This window comes from Tamandua tetradactyla, chromosome 14 (genome assembly GCF_023851605.1).
Source record: "Tamandua tetradactyla isolate mTamTet1 chromosome 14, mTamTet1.pri, whole genome shotgun sequence".
Lineage (NCBI taxonomy): Eukaryota > Metazoa > Chordata > Mammalia > Pilosa > Myrmecophagidae > Tamandua > Tamandua tetradactyla.
In genome coordinates this window covers 54,273,057-54,296,034 of record NC_135340.1, presented here as the reverse complement: position 1 = coordinate 54,296,034, position 22,978 = coordinate 54,273,057, and the positions used below count along the sequence as shown (strand labels likewise).

General features: G+C 56.6%; 1 protein-coding gene across 1 annotated transcript; it reads right to left on the bottom strand.

Annotated features, from left to right (window-relative positions):
- Positions 1 to 9,274: 9,274 nt before the first annotated feature.
- DLL4 (delta like canonical Notch ligand 4) lies at positions 9,275 to 18,411 on the bottom strand. Its single transcript, XM_077127473.1, has 11 exons — positions 17,997 to 18,411; positions 17,616 to 17,885; positions 17,040 to 17,097; positions 15,954 to 16,217; positions 15,482 to 15,542; positions 15,266 to 15,396; positions 13,624 to 13,793; positions 13,248 to 13,467; positions 11,423 to 12,125; positions 10,814 to 10,922; positions 9,275 to 10,344 (listed from the first exon to the last, which is right to left on the bottom strand). The coding sequence occupies exons 1-11, from the start codon at positions 18,060 to 18,062 to the stop codon at positions 10,339 to 10,341; spliced, it is 2,058 nt and encodes a 685-aa protein (XP_076983588.1). The 5' UTR covers positions 18,063 to 18,411; the 3' UTR covers positions 9,275 to 10,338.
- Positions 18,412 to 22,978: the final 4,567 nt, after the last annotated feature.

The window sequence follows — 22,978 nt, the reverse complement described above, 5'->3', positions numbered from 1 at the left end:
CTCGGTTGCTCCAGCTGAGCGACCCTCACCGAGGCGCCTTTTAAATCCTCCGGCCAGACGGCCCCGCCCACGGGGGGGGCAGCTGCCGCGGTAATTAGGGCGGGACAAATCCCCTTTAAGCCAATCACCTTCGGATTTTGCTGCTCGGTGGACCGCGCCGCCCTCTGAGTGGATGGCTGAGCGGCCCGCTCCGGGCCCAGAGCGCCCGCTGATTGGTTCGGCTCCACCTCTGTAGCAAACCTGGCAGGAGTGATGCAACGGCTGGGGAGGTTTCCCCAGCGCCGGCATGCAGCAAGGGCGCCTCGGATTGCGTCAGGCGGCGGGCAGGGGGCACGGGCCGGGCACCGACACGGGCCCCGGGGGCCTGTCCGGCCGCGCCCCCGTGACCTGGGCCCTGCAAGACGTCTCCCCCGCCGTTCTCCCCACGCAACCTGGCGGAGTCGCTGCAAACCCCAGGCGGACTGGACCGGCCCCACGGGCCGGCGCAGGGCAAGTCCAGAAGAAGCGCCCTGGGCGGCGTAAACGCCGGTCCCTGTGGCCCCACCTGGGAGCACGCACTGAGGGGAGCCTTCGGAGGCACCCTCCGCATTCCCCTCGGGTGCCTCACGCCGTTGGCCCGCGTGAGCAAATGGAGAAACTGAGTCACCGGGCCGGCGAGGGTTCTGCAGAGGCTGCGACGCTGTCAGGCCGCACGTGAGGGCTACGCCCCGGGCCAGGTGTGGGACCCCCTGAGCCCAGGCTGAGGCTTGGAAAACAGCCGGGCAGGGCGCTAGGGACGGCCACCAGGTAAGCGGTCACTTTGGCGGTGGTGGCCGGACCTGCGGAGGGAGGTCTAAAGGCGAGCAGAGCCGAGCCAGACTTGTCCCCGAGGGGAGGGCGTTTAGTGCTGCCCGGCACGAGGCTCCTGCGGCAGTGACGGGTTAATCCTTAGGCACCGAGGTTCCGGGAGCGGCGGGCAAGGAGGGACGGACTGAGATCCCCCGAGGTGAGCGAGCGGCCGCCAGCCTTCTTCTCTTGTTTCTGGCCTTCCGAAATTGGCGCCCTGAGCAGCGCCTAGGGGCTGTCCCTGGGGACTCCTCGGGCTAAAAAAGGGAAACTGAGGTAGCAGAGGCCTCCGCCCGCGAAACTGGTTTCTGGCGACCTCTCCGGGAGAGGAAATGGGCAGTCTGGCGTCTCGTTCCATTCTAATTAAATATTCAAGCAAAAAAGTTATCCGCACACTTCAGAATAGTCATTCCAAAGGTGAGGGGTGTGTATAATATGAAGCCATATCTTTAAAAACAAGTTATAAGGTCGGATAGTATAATCCAGAAGAATATAAACTGTTAACAGAGGCTGTCACTAGAACAGAACTTTCAATGTTAAATTAAAACCTTTATGAAAAAGTTTGGGTTTTTTACAAGACCCATGAATTGCTTTTCCAACCAGAAAATAAAAATTACAGGCAAAAAGAATCATTTCTGGTCACTCTTTCTCTTTCCCTCCATTCCCCAGGTTTGTTCTCTTCTCTTGTGCCCTCCCCTCTACCCTGTACTCTTTTATCCATTTGATCACCACCTTTCCTGCGAACTCCTTAGGGAGAATATCCCCTCCACTCCGCACCTTGGGTGGTAGAGTGGGGAACCCAGAACTGGTATGGACACCTTGCTGGAAGTATCTGAATTGGCATAAACTCCCATTTGAGAAAGAAGCATGGTGATACAAGTCAAGAATCATTAAAATGTCCTTGCCCTTTGACCCAATACTTCCACTCCAGGAAATTATTCAAAATATGGGAAAGGCCATATGCCTGAAGAGTTTCAATGCATTGTTATTTACTATTGCAAAAACAAAAGAAGAGAAACTCAAATATCCAAAAATAGCTAAATGTTTAAGTAAATTACAGTTAACCCACGTGGGTGAGAAATATAACCAAACACACACACAAGGAAACAATTTAAATATCCAACAATAGGAGACTGGCTACATAAATTTGTTGTAGCCATAAAATGAAATCTGTGCAGTCATTGGAAACAATTATGTAAATTTGCATTTATTGACTTGGAAACGTATCTAAGATGTGTAATTGAGTGGAAAAGCCAAGCATAAAATTACCTCATATAACTTTGTTAATTTAAAAAGTCAGACATGTTTATTTGCATGGAAAAAATTTCAAAGAACACAAAATGTTCACATGGTGGTAGGATTACATGAGATTTGTACTCTTTTATCAATTCAGATTGGGATTTTTTTTTTAAGAGAACATGTTTTATTTGTATATTTTTAAAAAAGGCTATTTCTGTTTAGAAAATTAAAAAATAAAAATGTTATGAAAACACTATAGTAACAATGCCTGTGATTGCATTAGTAAGACAAAAATGCGAAATATGAACTATCACATGTGCTGTGATTAAACCAGTAAACAACAACAAAGGTGCATGAGGAAAAAGGATGGAGGAGCAAATGCTGATGATGGGTGTTGGCATTATGGGTGATTCTCCTCTCTATTTTCCAAATTTTATGAAATGTAATTTATAAATCAGAAGTTACTTTTCGAGAGTGGTTAATGTTTTCTGGGAGGTGAGGGGCAGAGAGCCTATCAGAATCCCCTGGGGAACATTTTCACACTGTGCGTGCTCAGACTTCTCCCACCCGATTAGAGACCTCGCTTGTAATAATCCCTTTGGTGATGTCATCAGTAAATCTATCCTGTCCCAGGCAGAATTAGCCACTCCCTCCTCCGTGCTTCCAGGACCCTTTCCCTCACTTCTGTTTATTTATCTGTCCCCTCCACCTCATGATTATAACAGAAAACAACCAGTGACTCAGAGCTTAACCTCTGCCAGGCAGTTTGCAAAATGTTTTTACATCCATTCTAATTATAAACTTCCCCACTACTTTGTGAGGTAAATATCATTTTACAGATGAGCAAACTGGAACACAGCGAAATTAAGTAACCTGCTCAAGGGGACAGGACAATACATTGTGGAACGTGGGTCAGAAAGTAAGTCCCCTGGCTCCAGAGCCTCCTCACTGAGAGTCATCTGACATCCTGCCTCCCCCTCACCCCACAGCCCTGCAAGAGGGTTCATCTTTGAAGGCCCCGGGGAACCCACACAGTGCCGGCACATGGAAGGTTCTCCATAAACAGAGGTAGAATAAGTGAAGCTTTTACTAGAAAAAGTAAAGCCAGGGCATCCGGAGGTTCTGAGGAGGAGAAATTCCGGCCATCTCAAGTTCTGCATGACATAATTCAACCTTGACCCTGTCCAAATAGGAATCCTCAGCCGGTGGGTCTTAAACATCTTCCTGCAAACACATCTTGCCTCTTCCCATCTCTTGCTTTATCTTTGCCAACCACCACTATCTTCTTGCCTCCCAGAGGGACAGTAAACCACCCCACTCAGCCGGTTCCTCTCTCTAATCTCAGCCACAAATGCATCCCATCTTTCCTTTTAAAATCCCCTCAGGAAAAGGCTGTGCAGGTCGGTGCCAGCAGGCTCCTGCCCATGGCGGTTCCAGCTCAAGAGAGGTGACGAGTCTGAACATCACCTCCATCTGAGTGGCACGTGATGTGCACATGGTGGCTTCCTTTTGGGGAGCTTTCCTAAATTAATCTTTCCTTATTGTTCCCCTTCAGGAAGTCCCTTCCCATTTCCTTATTGCTTGCCCCTTCTCACTTCTCTGTCCAGATGCTTCAATCAACTCCTGAGGTTAGTGGGGCATGATTATCTGAAATGAGGGAAGGGTATGTTTTTGGAGCCAGGGAATTGGGCTAATTATGATGGTAAATGATGAAGTTGCTTTATAAAGCTGCTGATCCCAGAGGGATGAAAACCTTCCCAGACTTGAGCCCAGCTCCACTGTTTACCAGCTGGGTAATGCTAGGTACGTCCTCTCAGGTCCTCAGTTTTTTCAACGGGGAAATGCAGTATGATAAAACCAGTATCTGCCCTGTAGAGTTGTGATGTGGATCGAATGAAATAACACCTTAGCCAGTAGCAGGCACAGGGGAGCCCTCAGTCAATGTTGGTCCCTTGTTATTCTTATGCCAGACTTCTGATCACTTTCCATTTTATCCATGGCAGAGCCCAGAAGAACTGAATGAGTCAGGAAAGTGGTCAGGATAAGCATTTTAGATTCAGTGGAGGAACCCTCTGACTTATCTTACCCTCCATCCTTGCCACACAATTTGCAGATTGTTCCAGCAACTAGAGTGCTAAGGGAGTAATGTTAAATCCCAGAATGGGCGATCGTTTGCTCCAAACACACTATTACTGGAAATAATTGCTTGAGTAGAGCGATTTTCTGTGTCTGCATGGGTGGGGAATGGGGGAAGCACTAAAGTAAATAAATTAATAGAATAAAATAAAATAAAATAACCTATGAGGGGCTACCCCTCCCACAGACCTCTGAGCCATGAATGTGTCCTCAGTTCCTCGGCCTGAGTGCAATGAGCACACAGGTCCCACAACCCCCCTGGCAAAAGGATGGGAGGCTGGAGTACCTGAGCCCCTCAATACAGTCCACCTTAGACGAGGGTGAGAAGATCAGAGACAGCTGTTCTGCTGATTTATCAGTTGAATTGAGGGCCAAAGGTGAAGACCCTGACCCTCCAGCTGCAAAAAGCAGGGGCTGTAAGGACTTGCCCATATCCTGGCAGAAGGGCACACGTGGGATGATGGAAAAACCTGGTTCCCTGCTCATTTTCCAGCATCCAAGGAGGGAGGGAGACCTGGCTGACAGGGTAGCTCTGGGGTGGCCTGTGTTCACCTGGAAGGAGGTGGGGTGCCAGCAGGGGATTAGGATGGAGGGGCAGCTCTCCCAATTCCAAGTAGAAAGGAAGGTAGGGGTGGGGGACAAAAATCAGCTGGCTGCAGGCCTGGGGAGAAGCTGTAGGGGGGTCCACTTCAGTGGAGTGCCAAACTATGTAGAGAGGAGACCCACAGGGAGGTAGTAGGAGCCCGGGGAATGCTGCGGTGTAGTGGGACCCAGGCTTTGAAGAGAACCCTAGGAAAACAGTCCACCAGGAGAAGTACGACTGCTCAAAAGGGACCTGACTGTGGGCAGACTCTGAGGCCCCACTGAGCCAAGGAAGTAGAGTCTCTGAAGTGAGAGCAGCTGGGACACTATTTCCCAAGGGCCCACTGCCAAAGCTCCCAGAACCTTTTAGATCTCTCTTACCAGAGAGAACAGGAAGTACTGCATGGAGGCAGTCACTGGTGAAGGTGTGGAACTGAACAGACCAATCCTTGCAGGATGTGTCTGGCCCAGATGTCGACCACTCTGGGAAAGGGGCAGCAATCCTCGGAGAAGCCAAATAGTGCCAGCAACCTCCAGGGCTTGCTTTTGCCTCTAATCTAAGCCAGGTGGAGGGATCATTGGAGACAGACAGGCCACCCATGCCTGGCTTTGGCTCTGCCCTTCAGGGAGTGCCATGACCCAGGGCACAAGAAACAAGGCTAAGCCCATTCTGGGTCCTAATGTTAGAGGAGAGAGTGCCCCAGAGGCCAGGGAAAAGGGGGCAAAAGTCACTTGTGGCAGATCTCCAAGGGGAAGACAACTCTTGGCGACAGGAGTTGGGCAACAAGGTCCTGCTTCCCCTTCGCAAGGGTCTCCCTCCCAACACTGCCCACATCAGAAGAGGCTCATCTCTGACTAATGATGTTATTCAAAGGCAGGGGCACAAGATGAAGCAGTAGTAGACACAGGCTGACGCTCAGCTGCCTCATGCTCCTAGGGCTACTGCTGGGACTATTCAGCCAGACTTCAAGCCCCTCATGCCCTCCCCTGCAGCTGGGGTCTGGGAGAGTTGGAAGGTCCAGAAAGAGGATGATTAACCAACCAATGGGAGAATGCCTTACTTGCAAATGTTCAAACATTAACTGGTTTCATCTCCTGCAATGTGCAGGAGATATTATCATTCTCAGAGAGGTTAAAGGTGATTAACTGCTTCGCTGAGCAGAGGCCATGGTTCCTGGCATATAACAGGTGCTCCGTGTTGAATGAATGAAGAAATGGAGGAATTTGCCCCACATCACCTGGCAGTGGAGGATGGCACTGAAGGGAACTCCAGTCTCCTAACCCATATCCAGTGCCCTTTCTTGTCGACTCCCATTTATTTCCATCCTTAGGATGGCCACTGTATGAGAATGGCCCGAGGACTGCGGGTTGGGGTCGGTCAGCTCCGGCCGCGGCGGCAATTTTGAGTAGGCGAAAGGCCCTGCTGCCCCTGGACACCATCCGGGATATTTGGGGGAAGCAGGGCACTGAGCTCTGTTTCCTTCCTCAACTTAGGGGCGCGGAGCCCAGAGGAAACTCTTCCCAACAACGACGAACACTGAACCCAGCGTCCAGCTGCCCCAATGCTGTCCTTCCCCGCAGGCTCGTCCCACCGCGCCCCCAGGAAGGAGAAGGGCTGACCCCGCGAGCCTGGGGGTTGGGAGAGGGCGGGGCGGGGTGCTGCTCCTGCCGCGCGCAGCCCGGACGGCGGCACAGCGCCCTCTGGTGGCGGGCAGCGGGGCCCGGCCTCCCGCCCGCGGGCTCCCAGGCGCGGGGCGGGATTCGGGGACGCAGGAGGGGGAGCCGAGCGGGCGGGAGAGTCTTGGAGAAACTTGCGGCCTTCAGCGTCTTCCCGGCCCGGGAAGTGAGCCGGGGTCCGGAGGCCGCAAACAGGAAGCCGCGCTGTAACAATGAGCATGGAGGCGGGGAGCCGCGGGACCTCCCCGGCGCCCAGCGGCGACGGCAGGTGGAGGACCGACCCGCCGCGAGCCGGCCGCACCTGCCTCTTCCTCCGCCGCTCGGGGCTCCCAGCCCGCCGGAATGCGGCCGGGCCGTGCCGTGCGCCCAGGGCGCGAAGGAGGGCGCGGCTGCTCGGGAAAGGCCGCTGGGACCTCCCAGGCGCATCCCATCCCCGGGAAGGGACAGTCACAGTTCCCTGAGTGAATCACTTCCATCCCTTCCCGGAATGCGGCAGGCCATGTGGGGCGGAGGGCTGGGTCCGCTGATCCTGCAGACCCACGGGGAGAGGCTGGGAAAGCTGCACGGAGGGAGTCTGAGCCCGCGGAGAACTCGGTGGCTTCCAGTCAAGTCCACCTTGCTTCAGTAGTAGTGGCCTTATTTAGCCGGGGGTGGAGGCAGGGCGGCACTGAGACGGGAGCTCCTGTGTGCTCTTTTTCTCCCTACTCCCCGGCTAGTCCGACTGTGGCCTTGAGGCAGGAGAGTAGGTCCTGCCTGAGCGAGCCGGATAAAAGTATTCCTTTCTTCACAGCCTTCACCCTGACCGCCCCGCAGTGATCTCCAAATGGTTACCAGCAAGGAGGTCCTCAAAAAGCAGATGTTCTCAGAGCCGGAGGTCACTGTGAGGCCAGATGTATCCTCTAGGAAGGCCACTGGCTTCAGACTCTTAAGAAACTGCTCAAGTTTTCTTCTGAGTTTTCTCGTGAAATACCCGTGCACATTAAACATGGCATTTGCTAAACCATGGAAAGCACTCATAGGTGTGGAATATAGAACTATCATCTGACTTTCTCTCTGCCAAGCCTGGGACATCTCCTGCACACCTGGCTGCTCGGTCAGGAAGGACTTGGGTACCTTACCTATGAGAAGGGCTGGGCCCTCAGGGGGTGACCTTCAGGAAATCCTGGGGAGAGGAGGGCTTCCACTGTAGCCTGATCCCCAAGTGCTTGGCCTGATTTCTCCTATGGAGCTAGAATTGGAAACTGGCATGAACTCCAAGTTGGAACTGCCCAACCAAGGCCATGGGTCCCCACTAACCCCAAAAGCTGGTGTGATGGGCTCTCCCAGCTCTCTGTCTAGAACATCCGAGCTGGTGAGTGGGCCCAGCCAGCCAGCTCCCCTCTGGGGGGCTAATCTTTAGGGACCAGCTGCCCGTGCAGCCCGGCACAGCGTGGTGGTGTGGACGTGCAGGCCTGCGGGTGTCCTACCTGTCCCCCACATGGGAGCCTCGTCATCTTGCCTTGCGTCCCAACCCGGTTTCCCCCGCCCCCCAGGGCCCGGGAGCTGCTTTCCTGTTTCATTTTGGGCAGGAAGAGTGAGGTCGTGTTGTTCTTCCCCCTGCTGCCGGTTCGGGCTGTGGGAACGGTTCCCTGAATGTTTTCCTGTTTGATACCCTGTGTGTGCCGCCAGGGGAACAGGGAGCGAGCCATAAGCAAGGTGCGGGGTGTTCGTGCAGTGAGTAGGGATCACCAGGGGTCACTTCACCCGTGTTCTCTGGCATAAGCACCCAGGACAGGGCAAGACAGGCAGGACAGTCATCAAGGAGACAGAGAGAAAAGGGGAGAGCAAGCAGCGCTCCACATCAGGGGCGAAACATCTGGTGGGTCTCTATTGCTTTACTGTGCACAGGCTGAGAGCTGGGAGCATCTGCTCAGTTTTTTGTCAGTGGCTCATTTTGCCACTATTTGCTCTCTGTGAGCTGCTCTCCATGCAGCTGTAGAGTCTCTTGAGACTCTAGGGACAAGCCTGTGTTTTAGAGGGAGCTAAGGCATGAGGTAAAGACTGGAAATCCCCTTGTGAGTGCCTCAGCCAAAAAAAAAAAAAAAAAAAAGAAATCTGGACTCAGGGAAGGCCACCTCCTCTCTCATCTACACCCCGCCCCCTCTATAATCTTTCATAAACTTCAGCAACTCTGGGTGGGAAGGCATGGTACAGGCCCTCCGCTCTCTTGCTCAGCTGCAAGGAGGACAAACCCAAGGCAAAGTCTCACCCCCACTGGCAGCCAGTGCCCTGCTGGGGCTGAAGAAAGGACAGAGCATCAGTCCATCTAAGATCCTGCAACGCCAGAGGAAGCACCCAGTTGTCATCAAGGCTCAGGAACTCCATTCTCCAACACCGTAATCCATTTGCATAAGAAGAAAATGGGCAGGATTGTTCCCTTCCCAAAATATCTATTCCCCTAAGCTGTCTAGGGAACCCCATAAGTTTTTTCAGGTTGAGGAGAGAAAGGGAAGAGGGCTTCAGGTCAAGAAGAATATCACCCAAGGAATGATAGGAGGATAAAGGGGGAAGGGAGCACCACATCTAGTCTCAAAACTCCAGGCAAGGAGAGCTAGCCTCAGCTGGAGTAAGGTGGCTGAGGCTGGGCTCCCCAAGTCTGGACGGTGGCAAGGGTCTGGGGCACAGCATGCAGAACCCAAGTACGTGCACTGGTCCTGGGGATTCTGGCAGGTGCCTGGCAGCACTGGGAGAAGAGGGATCGAATTTTCTGGGGTAGGAAAACAAGGAGAGGATTCACATGCTGCCAGAACAAAGACAGGACCCAAGAAGTAATAAATTCCTGTACAGCATCTGTTCCATATTATAAATACACATTATATACAAAATAATGTTATAAAATGTAGAAAGGTCAGTGCTTCTGATTCTTAAATTATCGAAATACTAGACTCCAAAATAAACTACAAACAAAATAAAAACTCATATTATTGATTTCTGAACGTCAGCTTCAAAGGTGGGCTGGGAGCAGTTTGGGGCACGGGCAGAGCCCAGGCTCGAGGCCATAGGGATGGGTTTGAGAAAGGAGAGGGCCCAGGTGGCAGCAGCACCCAATTTCTTATTGGAATTTCCAATATAAATGCCCTGATCTCCCCAGGTAGGCCCGGTGCCCCTGACTGGTAGAAGGGACAGGCCCTCTGCCTGTCTGTTCTCGGGAGCCCAGTGGCACCCAGAGCCAGAGGCTGGTGGACAGCAGATAAGGCTTACCAATGTCCCTAGCCAGAGCGCCTGGCCCAGGAGAGAGGCTGGGGTGGTTTTATGAGCAATGCCCACATGCGGCAGTGGGAGGCACGGGGCAAACAGTGCTCCTCTCCCTTCAGGCTCTCACATCACCTGCAGAGCAATCTCTGCCAAGAGCCACAGGCAGTGGTTTTCTGGCCCACATGCAGCTCTGCCCTTACTGGCCCCTCTCCCCTCTCTGATTTGGGCCCAGCTGTCACCATGGAGCCCCGGCCAAAGGCACTTCTGCACAGATGCCAGTGGAGGCCACGGCAGCTCCAGGCCCCAAGGGCCCCTGCCGCTCCTGCTGGAAAACAGGCCAGAGCCCCAGAAGGAGACTTCCGAAGGCCATGACTGGCAGTCCAGGTCCAAATGGCACCTCTCCTCTTCTCTGTTCCCCTGGCTGGCACAGCTGCCGGTCTGATGCCAGACGGACACCCAAAGGTGTGGATGGGTATTGCATCTCTTGGCAAGTTCACAGTCTGTCCAGTTCATATCGTTCCCTCTTCCTCCTGAGAGCAGCACGTTGCATATTAAAAACGTCCCATCCAGGTTGCAATGTAAACAATGCAGAAGGAAGGTCCAGCTGCTGGGCCGAAGCTGGGATGACCTGGTTAGGCTCCTGCCTTATACCTGGGGAGCAAGTGAAGAATGGGGAAGTGGGTCACCCTGGGGCAAAGGATTGGGAGAAGGCAATGTGGCAGGCAGGGGCAAAGGCAAGACGGAGCAGCCTGTACTGGTCTTTTGCCAACGCATGCTCAGACTTGGAAGCCTGTGCTCTGTGAGGTGATCCAGCGGAGGAAACCAATAAGAAGGGGTAGGAGGGACCAAGGCAACCACCCTCACCCACCAGTAAGTGGGAAGCGGCCCCTGGGAGCTAGCCGGAGGAGACCAGGCTTATACCACGGCTCCTATTTCACACCCTCTGTGGCAACAAGGCCAGAGGGAACCCAAGAGCCACTGAAGCTGGCCTGCCAAGGAGGGGCTCTGACTCCACCCTCCGGGAGCAGCCCCTCAGGGACCCATCAGCAGGATGGGAGTAAGCCGGCCACCTTCTCATTCCCAGAAGGTAGGGGGAAGGGAGGGCGAGCCCAGCACTCACCTCCGTGGCAATGACACATTCATTCCTCTCCTCTGATATCAAACACACAGACTGGTACATGGGGTCCCTGGAGGAACATATTGCTGATATCCGACACTCTGGCTTTACACTAAGGGAACACAAGATGGACAGGTTAGGGAGGGATGGGGAGAGAGGTGGGGGGGCGGGAGGGGGCGGCGCTAACCTGGACCCTGAAGGGCTGAAGGGCACTTGCAGAGGTAGGTAGTTCTGGCGAAAGCACAGGGGCTGGGGTCGGGGTGGACAATTAGGAACTGTCCCCTACAGGAGCCACAGGACCCCCCACCTTTATCAGAAGGGTCTTAGGCCTGGGAAAAAAGCCAGCATTGCCACTTGAGGCAAGCCACCTTGTGGAAAGATGGAAGTTGCAAGGGACACACTGTAGACCCTTGATATTTGTCAATGAATGAATGAATGAGAGAGGAAGACAAAGGACCCTTGGCAGAAATCTTCTCGAAGGATCCTCCTGTTAGTAACAAAACCCCCTTTTTGCTTAAAGCAGGCAGGGGCCTGGTGCCGGCCTCCCACCTGTCCTCAGAGCCCACAGAGAACCACAGAAGGGTCGGTGAGCAGGCACTGGGTGGCGCTTACCTGGGTAACCTCAGTGGCGCCTTTTCCCCTAAACTTTTGTTGCTGTGGGGATACTTCCCCGGCATGGTCCCCCGCCCCAGGGGCCGCGGGGCCAGATTATAATCCAACGTGCGGTTTTGCTGCTTGCCACAGTTGGACTTGTCCAGGCCACAGTCCACTTCCAGCTCCTTCTTCTGGTTTGTGTTCTTGAGCTGGGCGGCGGGGATCAGGTTGTCCTTCTGGAAGTCCGACAAGTTGTTCATGGCCTCCCTGCTGCCGTCGTCCGGCCGCCGAAGCCGCAGCTGCCGCATGGCCACGGCCACCATGCCCAGCAACACCAGCACCGCCACCAGCCCCACGCCCAAGGAGACGGCCACCCAGGGGAAGCTGGGAGGCACGCTCACGGGGAACTCGCAGTGGCCGCCCATGAAGCCGTAGGGGCAGTTGCAGGCGAAGTTGTCCGGGGACAGGCCAGGGTAGCAGGTGGCTCCGTTGAGGCAGGGCCCTGAGGCGCAGGCGTCGCTGGGCAGCCGCACCTCGCAGCGCCGGCCGGAGAAGCCAGCAGGGCAGGTGCACACGAACCCGCCGTCTAGGTCATGGCAAGTGCCCCCGTGGGCACAGGGGCTGCGGGCGCAGTCTGTGATATGGAGTTCACAGTGGGCGCCCGTGAATCCCAGACGGCAGCGGCACGTGCGGCTCAGACCTCGGTTCAGGCACTGGCCCCCTGTGGGGACGCGCAGAGCCTGGTCAGCCACAGCCTGGAGGCAATCCCCATCCCCACCCCGGTGCAGGGCGTCAGTCCCTCATCCCAAGAACGAGCCATCTGTCTTTCTGTCTGCATCCAGCCAGCATTCATGGAGCCCTCCAATAAACCACACCGTATGAAGAGTCAGAAGCCTGGAACTTTGGGTGACTCTGGTTCTCTATGCCTCGGAGGGATCCTGCATTAAAATTACCAGCATCTGATAGAGCTAGTGGAGTCAGATATGCTGGGGTTTGAATCTCAGCTCTGCTTCTCTCCAGCTGAAGATCTGGTTCCTATTGCTCTACCTTATCTATAAGACTCAGTTTCCCCATCTGTTAATGTGAGGTATAATCCTACCCCCTTCATAGGACTACTCTGTGTTAAGCAGGATAATTTATGTAAGCATATATAGTAAGTGCTCAAATAATAATTATTATTATTATTTCATTTTTATCTTCAAAGCCACGTGAAATCCCAGGGGCAGGTATTACATTTTCCCATTTAGTGATGAAGAAAATGTGGCTCCAGGGAGTTATGTAATTAGCTAAGTTGCAGACACCTTCTTCAGCTACTGGGGCTCCTGGAGCTTCTCTCCTACCCAGGGCTGTCCGATCTGTCCCAGGAAGGATCACCAGGAGGCCAAATAGTCAAAGGACAGCAGCTGCCTTGTGCCCCAAAAAGGTGCTGAACATCACATGTGCCTTGACCCATGAGGCTGTGGGACAAGGTGAGGCCTTCAGGAGCAGGACCGACTGCACCGGCCTCCCTTAAGGAGAGACGTGAAGCCAACATCCCTCCTCTCTCCAGCCCAGGACTTCCCAGGGAGGGTCAGAGGCCGCTCCAGTCAGGTTAGGGCTCTGACATAGGAATGAGAATGGAAACCACACGGGGTGTACACCATCCCTTCTGCTAAGGCCTGTGCCTGCTGCTAGCCTGCTCATCTTCGGAAGCCCTCCAGCTAGCTAGCCAAGCAAATGGGAACCCATCTCAGCCTGTCCAGAGCGATGGCCAGTTCCTCTAGCTTTTCCCTTTCCCTCCCTCACCAGAAGGCTCCCTCAGCCCTGGGGCTGGCCCACCAGGTTAGCAAAGGAAAGGACTCACCATTGGCGCACGGGTTGTTGGTACACCTGTCCACTTTCTTCTCACAGTTGGAGCCCGTGAAGTTGGGGGGGCACTGGCAGACATAGCTGGTCCCCTGGTTACGTTCCTGGCAGGAGCCCCCATTGAAGCAAGGGGAGTTGCTACAGCTCAAGGTACTGTGTTCACAGTGCAGGCCATAGTAGCCCGGGGGACAGAGGCAGTGGTAGCCATCCTCCTTGTCCTGGAGAAAGACCGTAAAGGGGGCCAAAGTCAGAGCTCGGGGGACAGGGAGGGGGGGCTGGGGGCTGGGCCCCACCTGCCCACAGCGCCTGCCGAAAGCTGCACAGCCACTGGCAATATGGATTGGAGATGCCTCCTGTGCTAGTTGGGGCCTCACCTTACAGCTACCTCCATTGCAGCAGGGGTTGCTGTCACACTTGCTGAGCTCCAGCTCACAGTCCACACCAGTGAAGCCTGGGCGACAGGTGCAGGTGTAGCTGCGCTGCCCGCTGTTGGAGCACGTTGCTCCGTTCTTGCAGGGGGAGTGGTGGGTGCAGTAATTAAGATCTGCAGAGACAGAAACCAACCCACTGAGCGGGGCCAGAAAATTGTCCTGGCTCCTTGCAGGGCAAGTTCACCCCCATGTTTGGCCCAAAGGAGCTTCAATTCAAAGCTCACCGGGTCCAAATACCCTTCCTCCTCCTGCAGTGGAGTCACGTATGTCGGAGCACCTTGAACCACACCTGATCACTAGGCATTAGATCAAGGTTAAAAAAACACAATTCAACAACTGCCTGCCATATAAGCTCGCAGATGCCACCAGCTAGGGAAGGATAAAGGAAAGAAGCACTGGGGGGGGAGGCGAGGAAATCAGAAAGGTTTTATGGAAGGAGGGGTATCTGAGATAAGCCTGGAAGGAGGAATAGCATTTCAACAGGTGGAAATGCTGCAGAAGGTTTTCGGAGGGCAGGTGAGAAACACCACAAGCAGTGAGCAGGCATTTGCAAAAGGAGAGGAGTTACAGGGTATTTTGTGATATAAGTGTTTGTTTTCTTATTTGGGAAGGACAGGGAGGGAGAACCAAATAGAATAAATGCAGGGACTGTGAGCGCTGTGTTTGCACATGATGAGCCCATGAACGCGGGGGAGAGAAAGAATGGGCTGGAGCCAGGTGTGTGTGTGTGTGTGTGGAGGGGTGGGTGGAGCTAAGAGCTCACACACACACACACATACAACACAGGCCTGAAATCCAAGCTCCCTGTTGACAGTGAGTCAGGCCCAAGGCAAGTCCTTTCTTCCCTGGCAAGCCCCCTGCCCACCCTACCCCGGCCTGCACTGGGTTTCTGTGGCAGTGGGCACCGCATTTGACCCTCATGCTGCAGCTGATTACCGGGAGCCAGAAGAAAAGGCCCCCTCCCCCACGGTCTGGGCTTACAGGCCCTGGGCAGCCAGAAGCATAGCTGGGCCCCCTTATCACAGGGAAGAGCCAGCAGGGGCTCGGGCAGCTCCCCGGCAAATGAAGTGCCCTGCGGAGTCACAAGGGAGGCTGTGTGTGCCCACACTGAGAAGACGGTTGGCTGTCACTCCACCCAGAAACCCGGTTCACCCACAACCTCGGGGCAGCTGGGGCCACACCCCACCAGACAGCTGTTTAGGGGAGAGCTGCTCAAACAGCCCTGGCAGGTAAGCAAACACTTAGGGGGTTAATAGGTAACTACTACGAGATGGAAAGAGGAACTGAGCCTGGCATCCCTCTCTCTTCGGTTTTGCTGGAATTTATGAGTGCAACCTCCAGGCTGCCAACCTGCCACCCTCCTGGCTTCTCCAGCCACCCTACCTCCCCAGCACCTGGAGAAGGAAGACCCACTATCTCATTCCAGGCCAGTTGTAAACATCCTAACAATCCCAAGATTCTTGAAGGAACAGGGGAGAGTCAAAGTCAGCAGTCACAAAGGAAACAGGGTCCAGCAACAGCCAGGCTTCCCACCCCACCCCGTCTCTCCCACCCCCTCCGCAGTCCTCTTTTTACCCTGACTCACCTTGATCACAGAACAGGCCTCCCCAGCCTTCATCACAGGTGCACTGCCAAGGGCTGCTGCAGGTACCGTGGCGACAACCGTTGTGGGGGATACATTTGTCACATAAGCGGCCCTGCCAGCCTGGGCGGCAGCTGTGGGACAAAAAGGAGGATGGAGGTGAGGACGAGACCTGGCAGGGGAGGGTTCCCCACTCGCCATCTCCTGTCCCCTACTCACAGGCACTCCGTGGGTTTGTTACAGTATCCGTTCTGTTCATGACAGCCAGAAAGACAGATAGCTAAGGAAAGAAAACACAGTTGGGTGAGGTTGGGGTGCTGAGGACCCTGAAGCTCTGTTCTCCCTCTCCATGCCCTGGTAATGCCCCAGTTCTCCTGCACTCACTGCCCACTCCTGGCCTCCCAGAGGAGCCAAGGTTGTCTTAGAGGGAACGGTGACAGCGGGCAGGAAAATCCAGGCTGGTTGAAAGGCATTATGGGGGTGTTTGTGGGCTTTGGCATGATGGGGAAGAGGCACTGGAACCACAGAGGAGGTCCGAGTCCAAACCCTTCCTATGCATCCCCAGGTGTCCCTCAGACCCAGCTAGTGGGCAGCCCAGAGCCACTCTGAGGGAGACGGCTTGCAGCCAAAATGATGCCATGATGTTAGCTCAGGTGATCCCCTCCTTGCAGGCGGGAGCTTGGCCGCTTACGCTGTTCGCAGTACTCTCCAGTCCACCCGGGCAGGCAGGACAGGCTGCCATCTGGCTGGCACACATAGTGGCCGAAGTGGTCATTGCGCTTCTTGCACAGGCGCGAGCAGCTGTCCCCATAGTAGTTGTCACTGCAGATGACCCGGTAAGAGTAGCGCAGCTTCGTGGAGGGGCTGATCTGCTCATCCAGTAGCCAGTTCTCTCCCACAACTAGGGACCTCTGGATGGCAATCTTGCTGATGAGGGCATCTGGTGGCAAAGCCTCTGCAGGGGCAGGGGGCCAGGTCAGGCAAATGCAGTCAGTCCCCAGGGGTGCCAGCAACTACCAGCCAGTGCCCCTCTTGGCCAGGCTTATGCTGATCAGCTGCCAAATCAGACCAGTTGTCCAGATAACCCCCCTGTCACCAAGCAGGCCAGAGGAACCCGAGGGTCCCACTGCCTAGCTGCCCTGTGTGTGTGAGAGAGCAGGGGGGACTGATACCATTCAAAAAGGGGACAATAGAAGGATGTCAAGATATCCCAGTGTTAGGGAGGCAGATAGGGAGGGGAAAGAGGTCAAAGTGGGGGTGGGGGGTGGCGGGGGTAGAAAAGAAAGAAAAATTAAAACTCCAGGCTGGGGAGGACCCTGGGAGCAGGGGGTCCTTTGGTGCCCATCCAGGGGTTCTGCCCCCAGAGGTGGGTAATGGTTTTCTTTTTCCTTTTCAAAGTGAGAATTGTTATGCTGCTGAAATATCCTTTTCCTCTGTGTCAGAACAACATCCCAAAGCCATTATTCCCTTCCAAAGGAGCGGAATTCGCGAAAGGTGTAAAATACAGGAAGGGGCCCGTCAGCGGCGCTGGCAGCTTCAGCCTTTCTCACCGCCGTGCTCCGCGCGTTCCCACGCCAAAAATAACCCGCAGGAAACGCAATTGTGCTCAAGTCCAGGCAGCGGGCGGAATCCGAGCGTCCAGCGCGGGGCGCAGCTCCCGGCCGAGCTAGGCGTCCTGCCCCCCACCCCCAACCCCGCGCTTCCCCGCCTATAACAGGTTAACTCTTTCGGCGCTGCGCCGAGTCGCCCTCCTGTGGCGGCGGAGCGAGCTACTCACCTGGCCTCAGGTCTTCTCCTGGTGCGTGCCAAGCTTCGATGATGAGTGAGAAGGTACCCTGGGAAGCGAAAGGGCGGGAGGAGAGAGAGCGAGATGAGCAGGGCGGGGAGGGATGATGGTGCCCTGCGGCAGCCGGTTTAATTAACCTAATTGCAGGATACAGTTACTGCGCCCCGGTCAACATAACGGGTCTGCGCTCAGGGTGGCGAGGGAGCAGGGAAGGAGAGAGGGGAACTCCGGGCTGGGAGAGAGCTGAGGGACGGGGGAGTGTACGTGAAAGCCGTTCAGTGGGAGCGGGGAGAGCGCACCGAGGTGGTAGGGGGAAATCGCATCCCAAGAGCTGGGGGAAGGGCGGGCGTAGAACTGGGACCTGAGAGCCTTCTCTGGGATGGGGTCCCCGGAGAGGGTCAGAAGAAAAGGATCAGGAGAGAATGTGTCCCAAGTTTTTGTGGGTTTTTTTTTTTTTTTTTTTGAAGGGCGGGGATCTGTCGAGAAAATCTAGTTAGGGGGCTTTGATCCTAGGATACCCCTCCTCTTGGCTTCAGTGATCTCCCAGTGCGCCCAGGCTGCGCTCACCGGCCAGGTGAAATTGAAGGGCAGTTGGAGAGGGTTGCGGCCTCCGCCGATACTGTCGTCCCCGATGGTGAAGGAGTTGGTGCCCAACACCGAAGTGGAGACGCTGCCGAAGGTGCAGGGCCCGGGCGACACCACCGCCTGGAAGTGCTTCAGGCAGACGCGGAAGAACGTCTGGCAGCGGGGCTCGCACGGCTGCCCACTGGCCAGCACGCCGCGCTCGTTGGCGAACTCATGCAGCTGCAGCTGAAAGACGCCGGAGCCGGCCGCCGGCTATTGCACAGGGACGGAGAAAAGGAGGAAAGGAAGCGGTCAGCTTGGCTGGCGCCCGGAGCTCAGGCACAGGGCGCGCCGGGAGGGGACAAAGGGGATGCGGGACGTTACCTGCTGCCAAAGTGCCACCAGCAGCAGTAGCGCCCAGCCAGAGGCGCTCCGGGCCGCGGCCGCCATCCCCTGGGGCGTCGGTCTCCCCACCAGCGGACCAGCTGGCTCTGATTCGGAAGCCGCTCTCCCGCGCGTCCTCCCGCCGGAGGGGTCCCTGAAAAGCGGGTCTCTGCTCAGGGCACTACTCCCTCCGCGTCTTCTTACTCGCTCCAGCTGCTACGATAGGTAATCCAGGTGAAAGCGGCTGGAAAGCGGCCGCGCAGAGGACTGTCCTCGGGCTAATCCTGGGGGTGCAGCGAGCTAGTATCCAGGGTACACCGCACCGAGGCAGCTCTTAGTCTTGTGTTCCCGGCCTGCGCGCAGTGCCGCTACTGAAACCTGCGCGGTCGGGAGCCTTCCTTATATATATTGGCTCCTCTCCCCACTGCCTGTCACTCAGACTCATGGTCAGTCTCCCCTCCTCTCGCGGCTTCTAGCTGTTACAACCCTAGCGCCGCCCGGAGGGGGCCTCCACCCCCGCCGCCCCCCTTCCCGCCAGCCAGTTGGGCGCAGGGCCCGCCTCCTCTGCGCCGCTCCCAGTCCCTGGTCACCCCCAGCTCTGCGCGTGCCGAGGTTACTGGTCCTCGGCGATCGAAGGTTGCTGGCCGAGACCCTGGCACACAGAGGATAGGGTGAGGACCGCGGGATGGAGAGGGATGTGAGCGGTGGTTCCCGGATGGTTGCTGGGGCGGAGACACTGGGGAGTCCCCGTAGGCTGTGCGTCCACAGCGGGCGCTGGTTTATCTGCAGCCCTCGAGCAGGTAAAAAGAACTTAAACCTGGAAAGCCAAACCAGCGCAACAGGACCCCGTCCTTCTTCATCTCCTTCCCAGAGCTTAGGGAGCCTACGCCTTCGAGATTTCCAACCCGCGAGCGCCCACCCACCTCGCGACCCTGGCGCAGCCGGGAAGCCAGCAGACGCGTTAACCTCTCCGTGGCCACTCGGGGCTAGGCGACGGGCCAAGCTTCCAAGACTCCCGGGCTCCCTCCCTCCACCTGGCGGGCGGCTCCCTCCCTAGTTGCGGGGGCGTGCCTAGCGCGTGTTTTATATTGCAACCCCCGCCTGGGCTTGGCGCGTGCCAGCCGCTAGGCGCGTGGTCCCGGAGGTAGAGGGGGCGTGGTCTCTAAAGTGGGGGAAGGGGGCGCGTCCTCAGCTGTATGGTAATGAGATACTGGCTCCATCTCCAGAGCCTCCCTCACCTGGGTCATGGTTCAGTTCCAGCGCCCAAGGTGTCCCCCAACCTGGGCAGCCCCAAACCCCACCCCGCGTCCTGTTGTTCCGGGGGGCATGGAGGAACTCTCCTGGCTCCAGAGTTGGCTCTGGCCATCTGGAGGGACAAGGTGAGGGGCTGAGGCTGGGAAGGCCCGGTTCCTCTCCTAGGACTGGATGTAGGATGGAACGGGAAGCGCGGGGACTTGTTTGAATTGCAGGCGGCTTCACGCGTCTAGCTCGCGCGGCTCCCCCGGGCGGCCCCACTCCTCCGAGCCGCGGCAGCTGCTTTCCGGGAACCCGACATGATCCCCGGAGGCCGCAGACCGGGGAGGGCGGGTTTCTCCCAGTCTGGGAAGTGCCGGAGAGCGCTCTCGCTCTCGCTCGCTCTCTCTCTCTCTCTCTCTCTCTCTCTCTCTCTCTCTCTCTCTCTCTCCCTCTCTCCACCCACCCCTCTCTCCCTCTCTCTGCGACGCTGAGGGCGGCGGGGGGCCCTGTGGCTTCAGCTGTCAGCCCGCGGGTGCGGTGATTGCTGTCATCGGGCGATAAGATCTGCGCGGGGGGAGCAGGGACGCGGCGCGGGCCCCGGGGAAGCCTTGGGGTGGGGGGCCGCAGCGCGGAGCCCAACAGCTGCCTATGCTGAGCATGGTCCGATTTTTTTTTTTTTTTTTTGCTGGGGGGTGGGTGGAGGATGGGGAGAAAGAATGAGAAACAAGAGGTTGGGAGCGTGGTTTTGGGGGAGGGGCGAGGTGAGGAGACGGGCTCCGGGGTCCCCCACGCATGGTCACCCCTCCCTCCCACCATCTGGCGCGAGCGGGTTGGCGTGGGGAACCGAGGTGGGGCGGGGGGCGGCAGATGGGCCCAGGCTGCGCCTGAGAGTTAATGTAGGTTATGGGCAGGCGGAGTCCCCAGGCCCGAGGGAGGGGGAGCCCCGGGCTTGCCTCCCGGCGATCCTGGCAAGTGAACTCCTAGATCTTCTCTCCGTCCGTACTACTCCCTGCTTCTATGGATCCGTAGACCTGCTTAGGATGCCAATGAGTGCCCCGGGCTCTCCTCCGAGCTGGCAACCAGCCCTATCCTAACTCTAAAACCACCCCCTCCAGATCCGGGCCAGGGAGTTCATAAAAACTTGCCCCTCTTCCAGCGCTGGCACTTGCCTGATCCTCAAGGGAGACATCCAGTCCCACAGGAGGCATCTCGCTCAATACGGGTAGATCTGGAACACTTTCACCACACATCTACACTGGGACTTAATGGGCCCAAAACACTTTGTAAGCAGTCAAGGACCAAACAAAAGTAGGTGTCATTTATCCTCTGAGAAGTGAAATGCAAGGTATCCCAGAGATCTGGAAAGCCTCTGACCTGGAGAGGAAATGGCTAAATTCTCCTCACCACCAGAAGGCATTTATTAAGTGCCAGAAACTCCTTCCTGCTCTAGGACACCACTCTCTGCCCTGGGTGCCCACTAGCACTCCCATCTTCTGGGGTCAAGCTTTGCCTACATTTGCTGAGCAGGAGCAAATGTCCACATCTGTGTGCAGACAACAGGGTTGCAAAGGCCCCAGTAAGTGTTTTTCACTGCCCTACAGCTACGACTCTTCTCTTCCACTTCTCCCACTCCCATATAGGTCCTGGAAGAGCCCAGCACCATCCCTGGGGTCCGGCAGGAGCCGGAGGCTGCCAGGCGAGGTAAGGCCTCAGGTGGCTGTGGGGCAGGACCCGCGTCGACGGCTGCTGACCCTACCCTCCATGAGACCCTCGGTGCTGCCTGGACAGTGGACCCCAGAGTTGGGATCCTCCGCGGGTCTAAGGTTTCTCGCCAGATCGGCACACGCGACACTGGAGCAGGATCGAAGCCTGACAACACAGAGCCTACTGCCTTCCGCCCCTGAAGCCTTCCACTTCTTCAGCACCCCCCACCCCGCCCCGCGTGGCCGCTGCCCCCCACCCCCATCAGACAGAGCCTGCACCTGGGGCCCCGGAAGCTCCAAAATTATCTTCAGGCAGTGCCCCCAAGCTGATCCCGAGTTATTGAGGTGCGGTAGGGACCTCGTAAAACCTTGGATTCTTGCCGGATGGATAGTCTGCGCGCCCTCCCGCGCCGTTTTGTCCCCACTGTCCCCCACGGGACAGCGCTTTCCGCCTGGCAAACTGCTGTTTGGAAACCGAGCCTTCCTGCAGTGGGATCGGTGCGCGGTGGAGGCCGGGCCGGAGTACCAGCCTGGCAAGCTGGGGGCGGAGGAGCAGGCCTGGCTTGGGCGGGGCGCTTAAGCCTTGAGGGGCGCCGCTGCGGTCGCTGCGGAGAAAGGGCCACGTGCAGGGAGCGGCGGCCCCGGAGCAGCACAGAAGGCGGAGAGATTTGCAAACTGTTGCTGCCACATGGCTGCTCCATTCGATCCATTCACATTGAAATGAGGCCGGCGCGTGCCTCATCTGCCGCAGGGCGCTGCCACGCGTCAGTCCGGCCCGCCGCGTGCCAACTGGGGCAGTGGGGCTGGCAGGGCCTGCCAGCAGTGGGGGCGCAGCCCGGGCCCTGTGGCCAGGAGCTGAGGGTGGGGGCGCGGGGAGTGGGGGGCGGATTGGGAGCCGAGCAACCCGAGACGCCCAGACGCCGCAGGTCTGCGGACCTTGGCCCTGCAATTGAGAACCAGCCGGCAAGAAAGGGCCAGGACCGACGGGTTTCGGAGGGAGGCCGGGATCGATGCCGCCGCTCCCCGCAGATGCGCCCCGGCAGCGCTACTCTCCATCTGCCGCTGCTCGCACCTGCCGGTCAATAAATCGATTTTACAATTTAATGCAGCAGCTTCCCGCCCGCCTGGGACAGATGCCGCCGCAGAACCACCTCCGCCCTCGCCCCTCCCCTCGAGGGGCGCCAGCGGTTAGGGTTGGGATTCCCGCTCAGCAGGCGGCGCCCCGTGGGGCTAAATTCACCCCTCTCTACAGCCCCGACAAGGACTCACTGAGGAGCTTTAAGGGAGGAACAGGATGCAGTGGCTGATAATAGATGTGGGGGGTCCTGTGGGGAGGACTGAGCCCATGTCTGTGGGACTGAACAGAAATGGGAAGGGTTGGTGTGGGAGGGGTCCTCTCCCCGCCTTCAGGGCGAGGCTGCACTGAATGAGCTTGGCTAGGACCTGGCTCTTGGTAATTCCCAGTCACATGATCTTGGATTTATAACTTAATCCCAGCTCCACCCTTCGGTTTTCTTACCTGTATGATAGGGACTAGCCACCTGGGAGTGGCTGAGGCAACTACATAAGAATATGCATTTGCAGAACCCAATCAGCATTACTTTTCTTTATCCCGGGTGACATCCCAATGGAGGAAAGGAAAGAAAAAGGAGAGCTGAAGGCAATCAGTCATGAGGGATGAGACCTGAGAAGCAGATGGTGGAGGGAAGAAGGAGAGGAAGGCTAGGTGGGGACATGGAAGGGAGATGAACCTGTGGAAACACTCAGCTGTGTGGGCCTTTTCCAGGGAAAGGCTGTGACAAGGTTCTTGGCTGGAAGGAGAAGACTGGAGCTGAGAGAATGGGTTTGAAGAAGAGGTGAAAGTTTGGTGGAACCAACTGCCCATGGCCTAAGCCTTCCAGAGATGACCCTCGGGCCAGGACCAAGTGAAGGCCTCAAACTGTCACCCCTCCTCCTTCATGGCGGTGTTTCAGAGCAGAGGCCTATGGGAGGAAGGAAGAGGCACATTCTGAACTGCTCTGGCCATTGATTGTCTTGACAGTT

Excerpts from the sequence above, each read along its gene's own strand:
- DLL4 (XM_077127473.1), bottom strand. The coding sequence starts at position 18,062 with ATGGCGGCCGCGGCCCGGAGCGCCTCTGGCTGGGCGCTACTGCTGCTG. Across the intron at positions 13,794-15,265 it reads AGGCCTGTTCTGTGATCAAG|ATCTTAATTACTGCACCCAC; the intron begins GTGAGTCAGGGT and ends CTGTCTCTGCAG. Across the intron at positions 10,923-11,422 it reads GCGCCACTGAGGTTACCCAG|TGTAAAGCCAGAGTGTCGGA; the intron begins GTAAGCGCCACC and ends GTGTTCCCTTAG.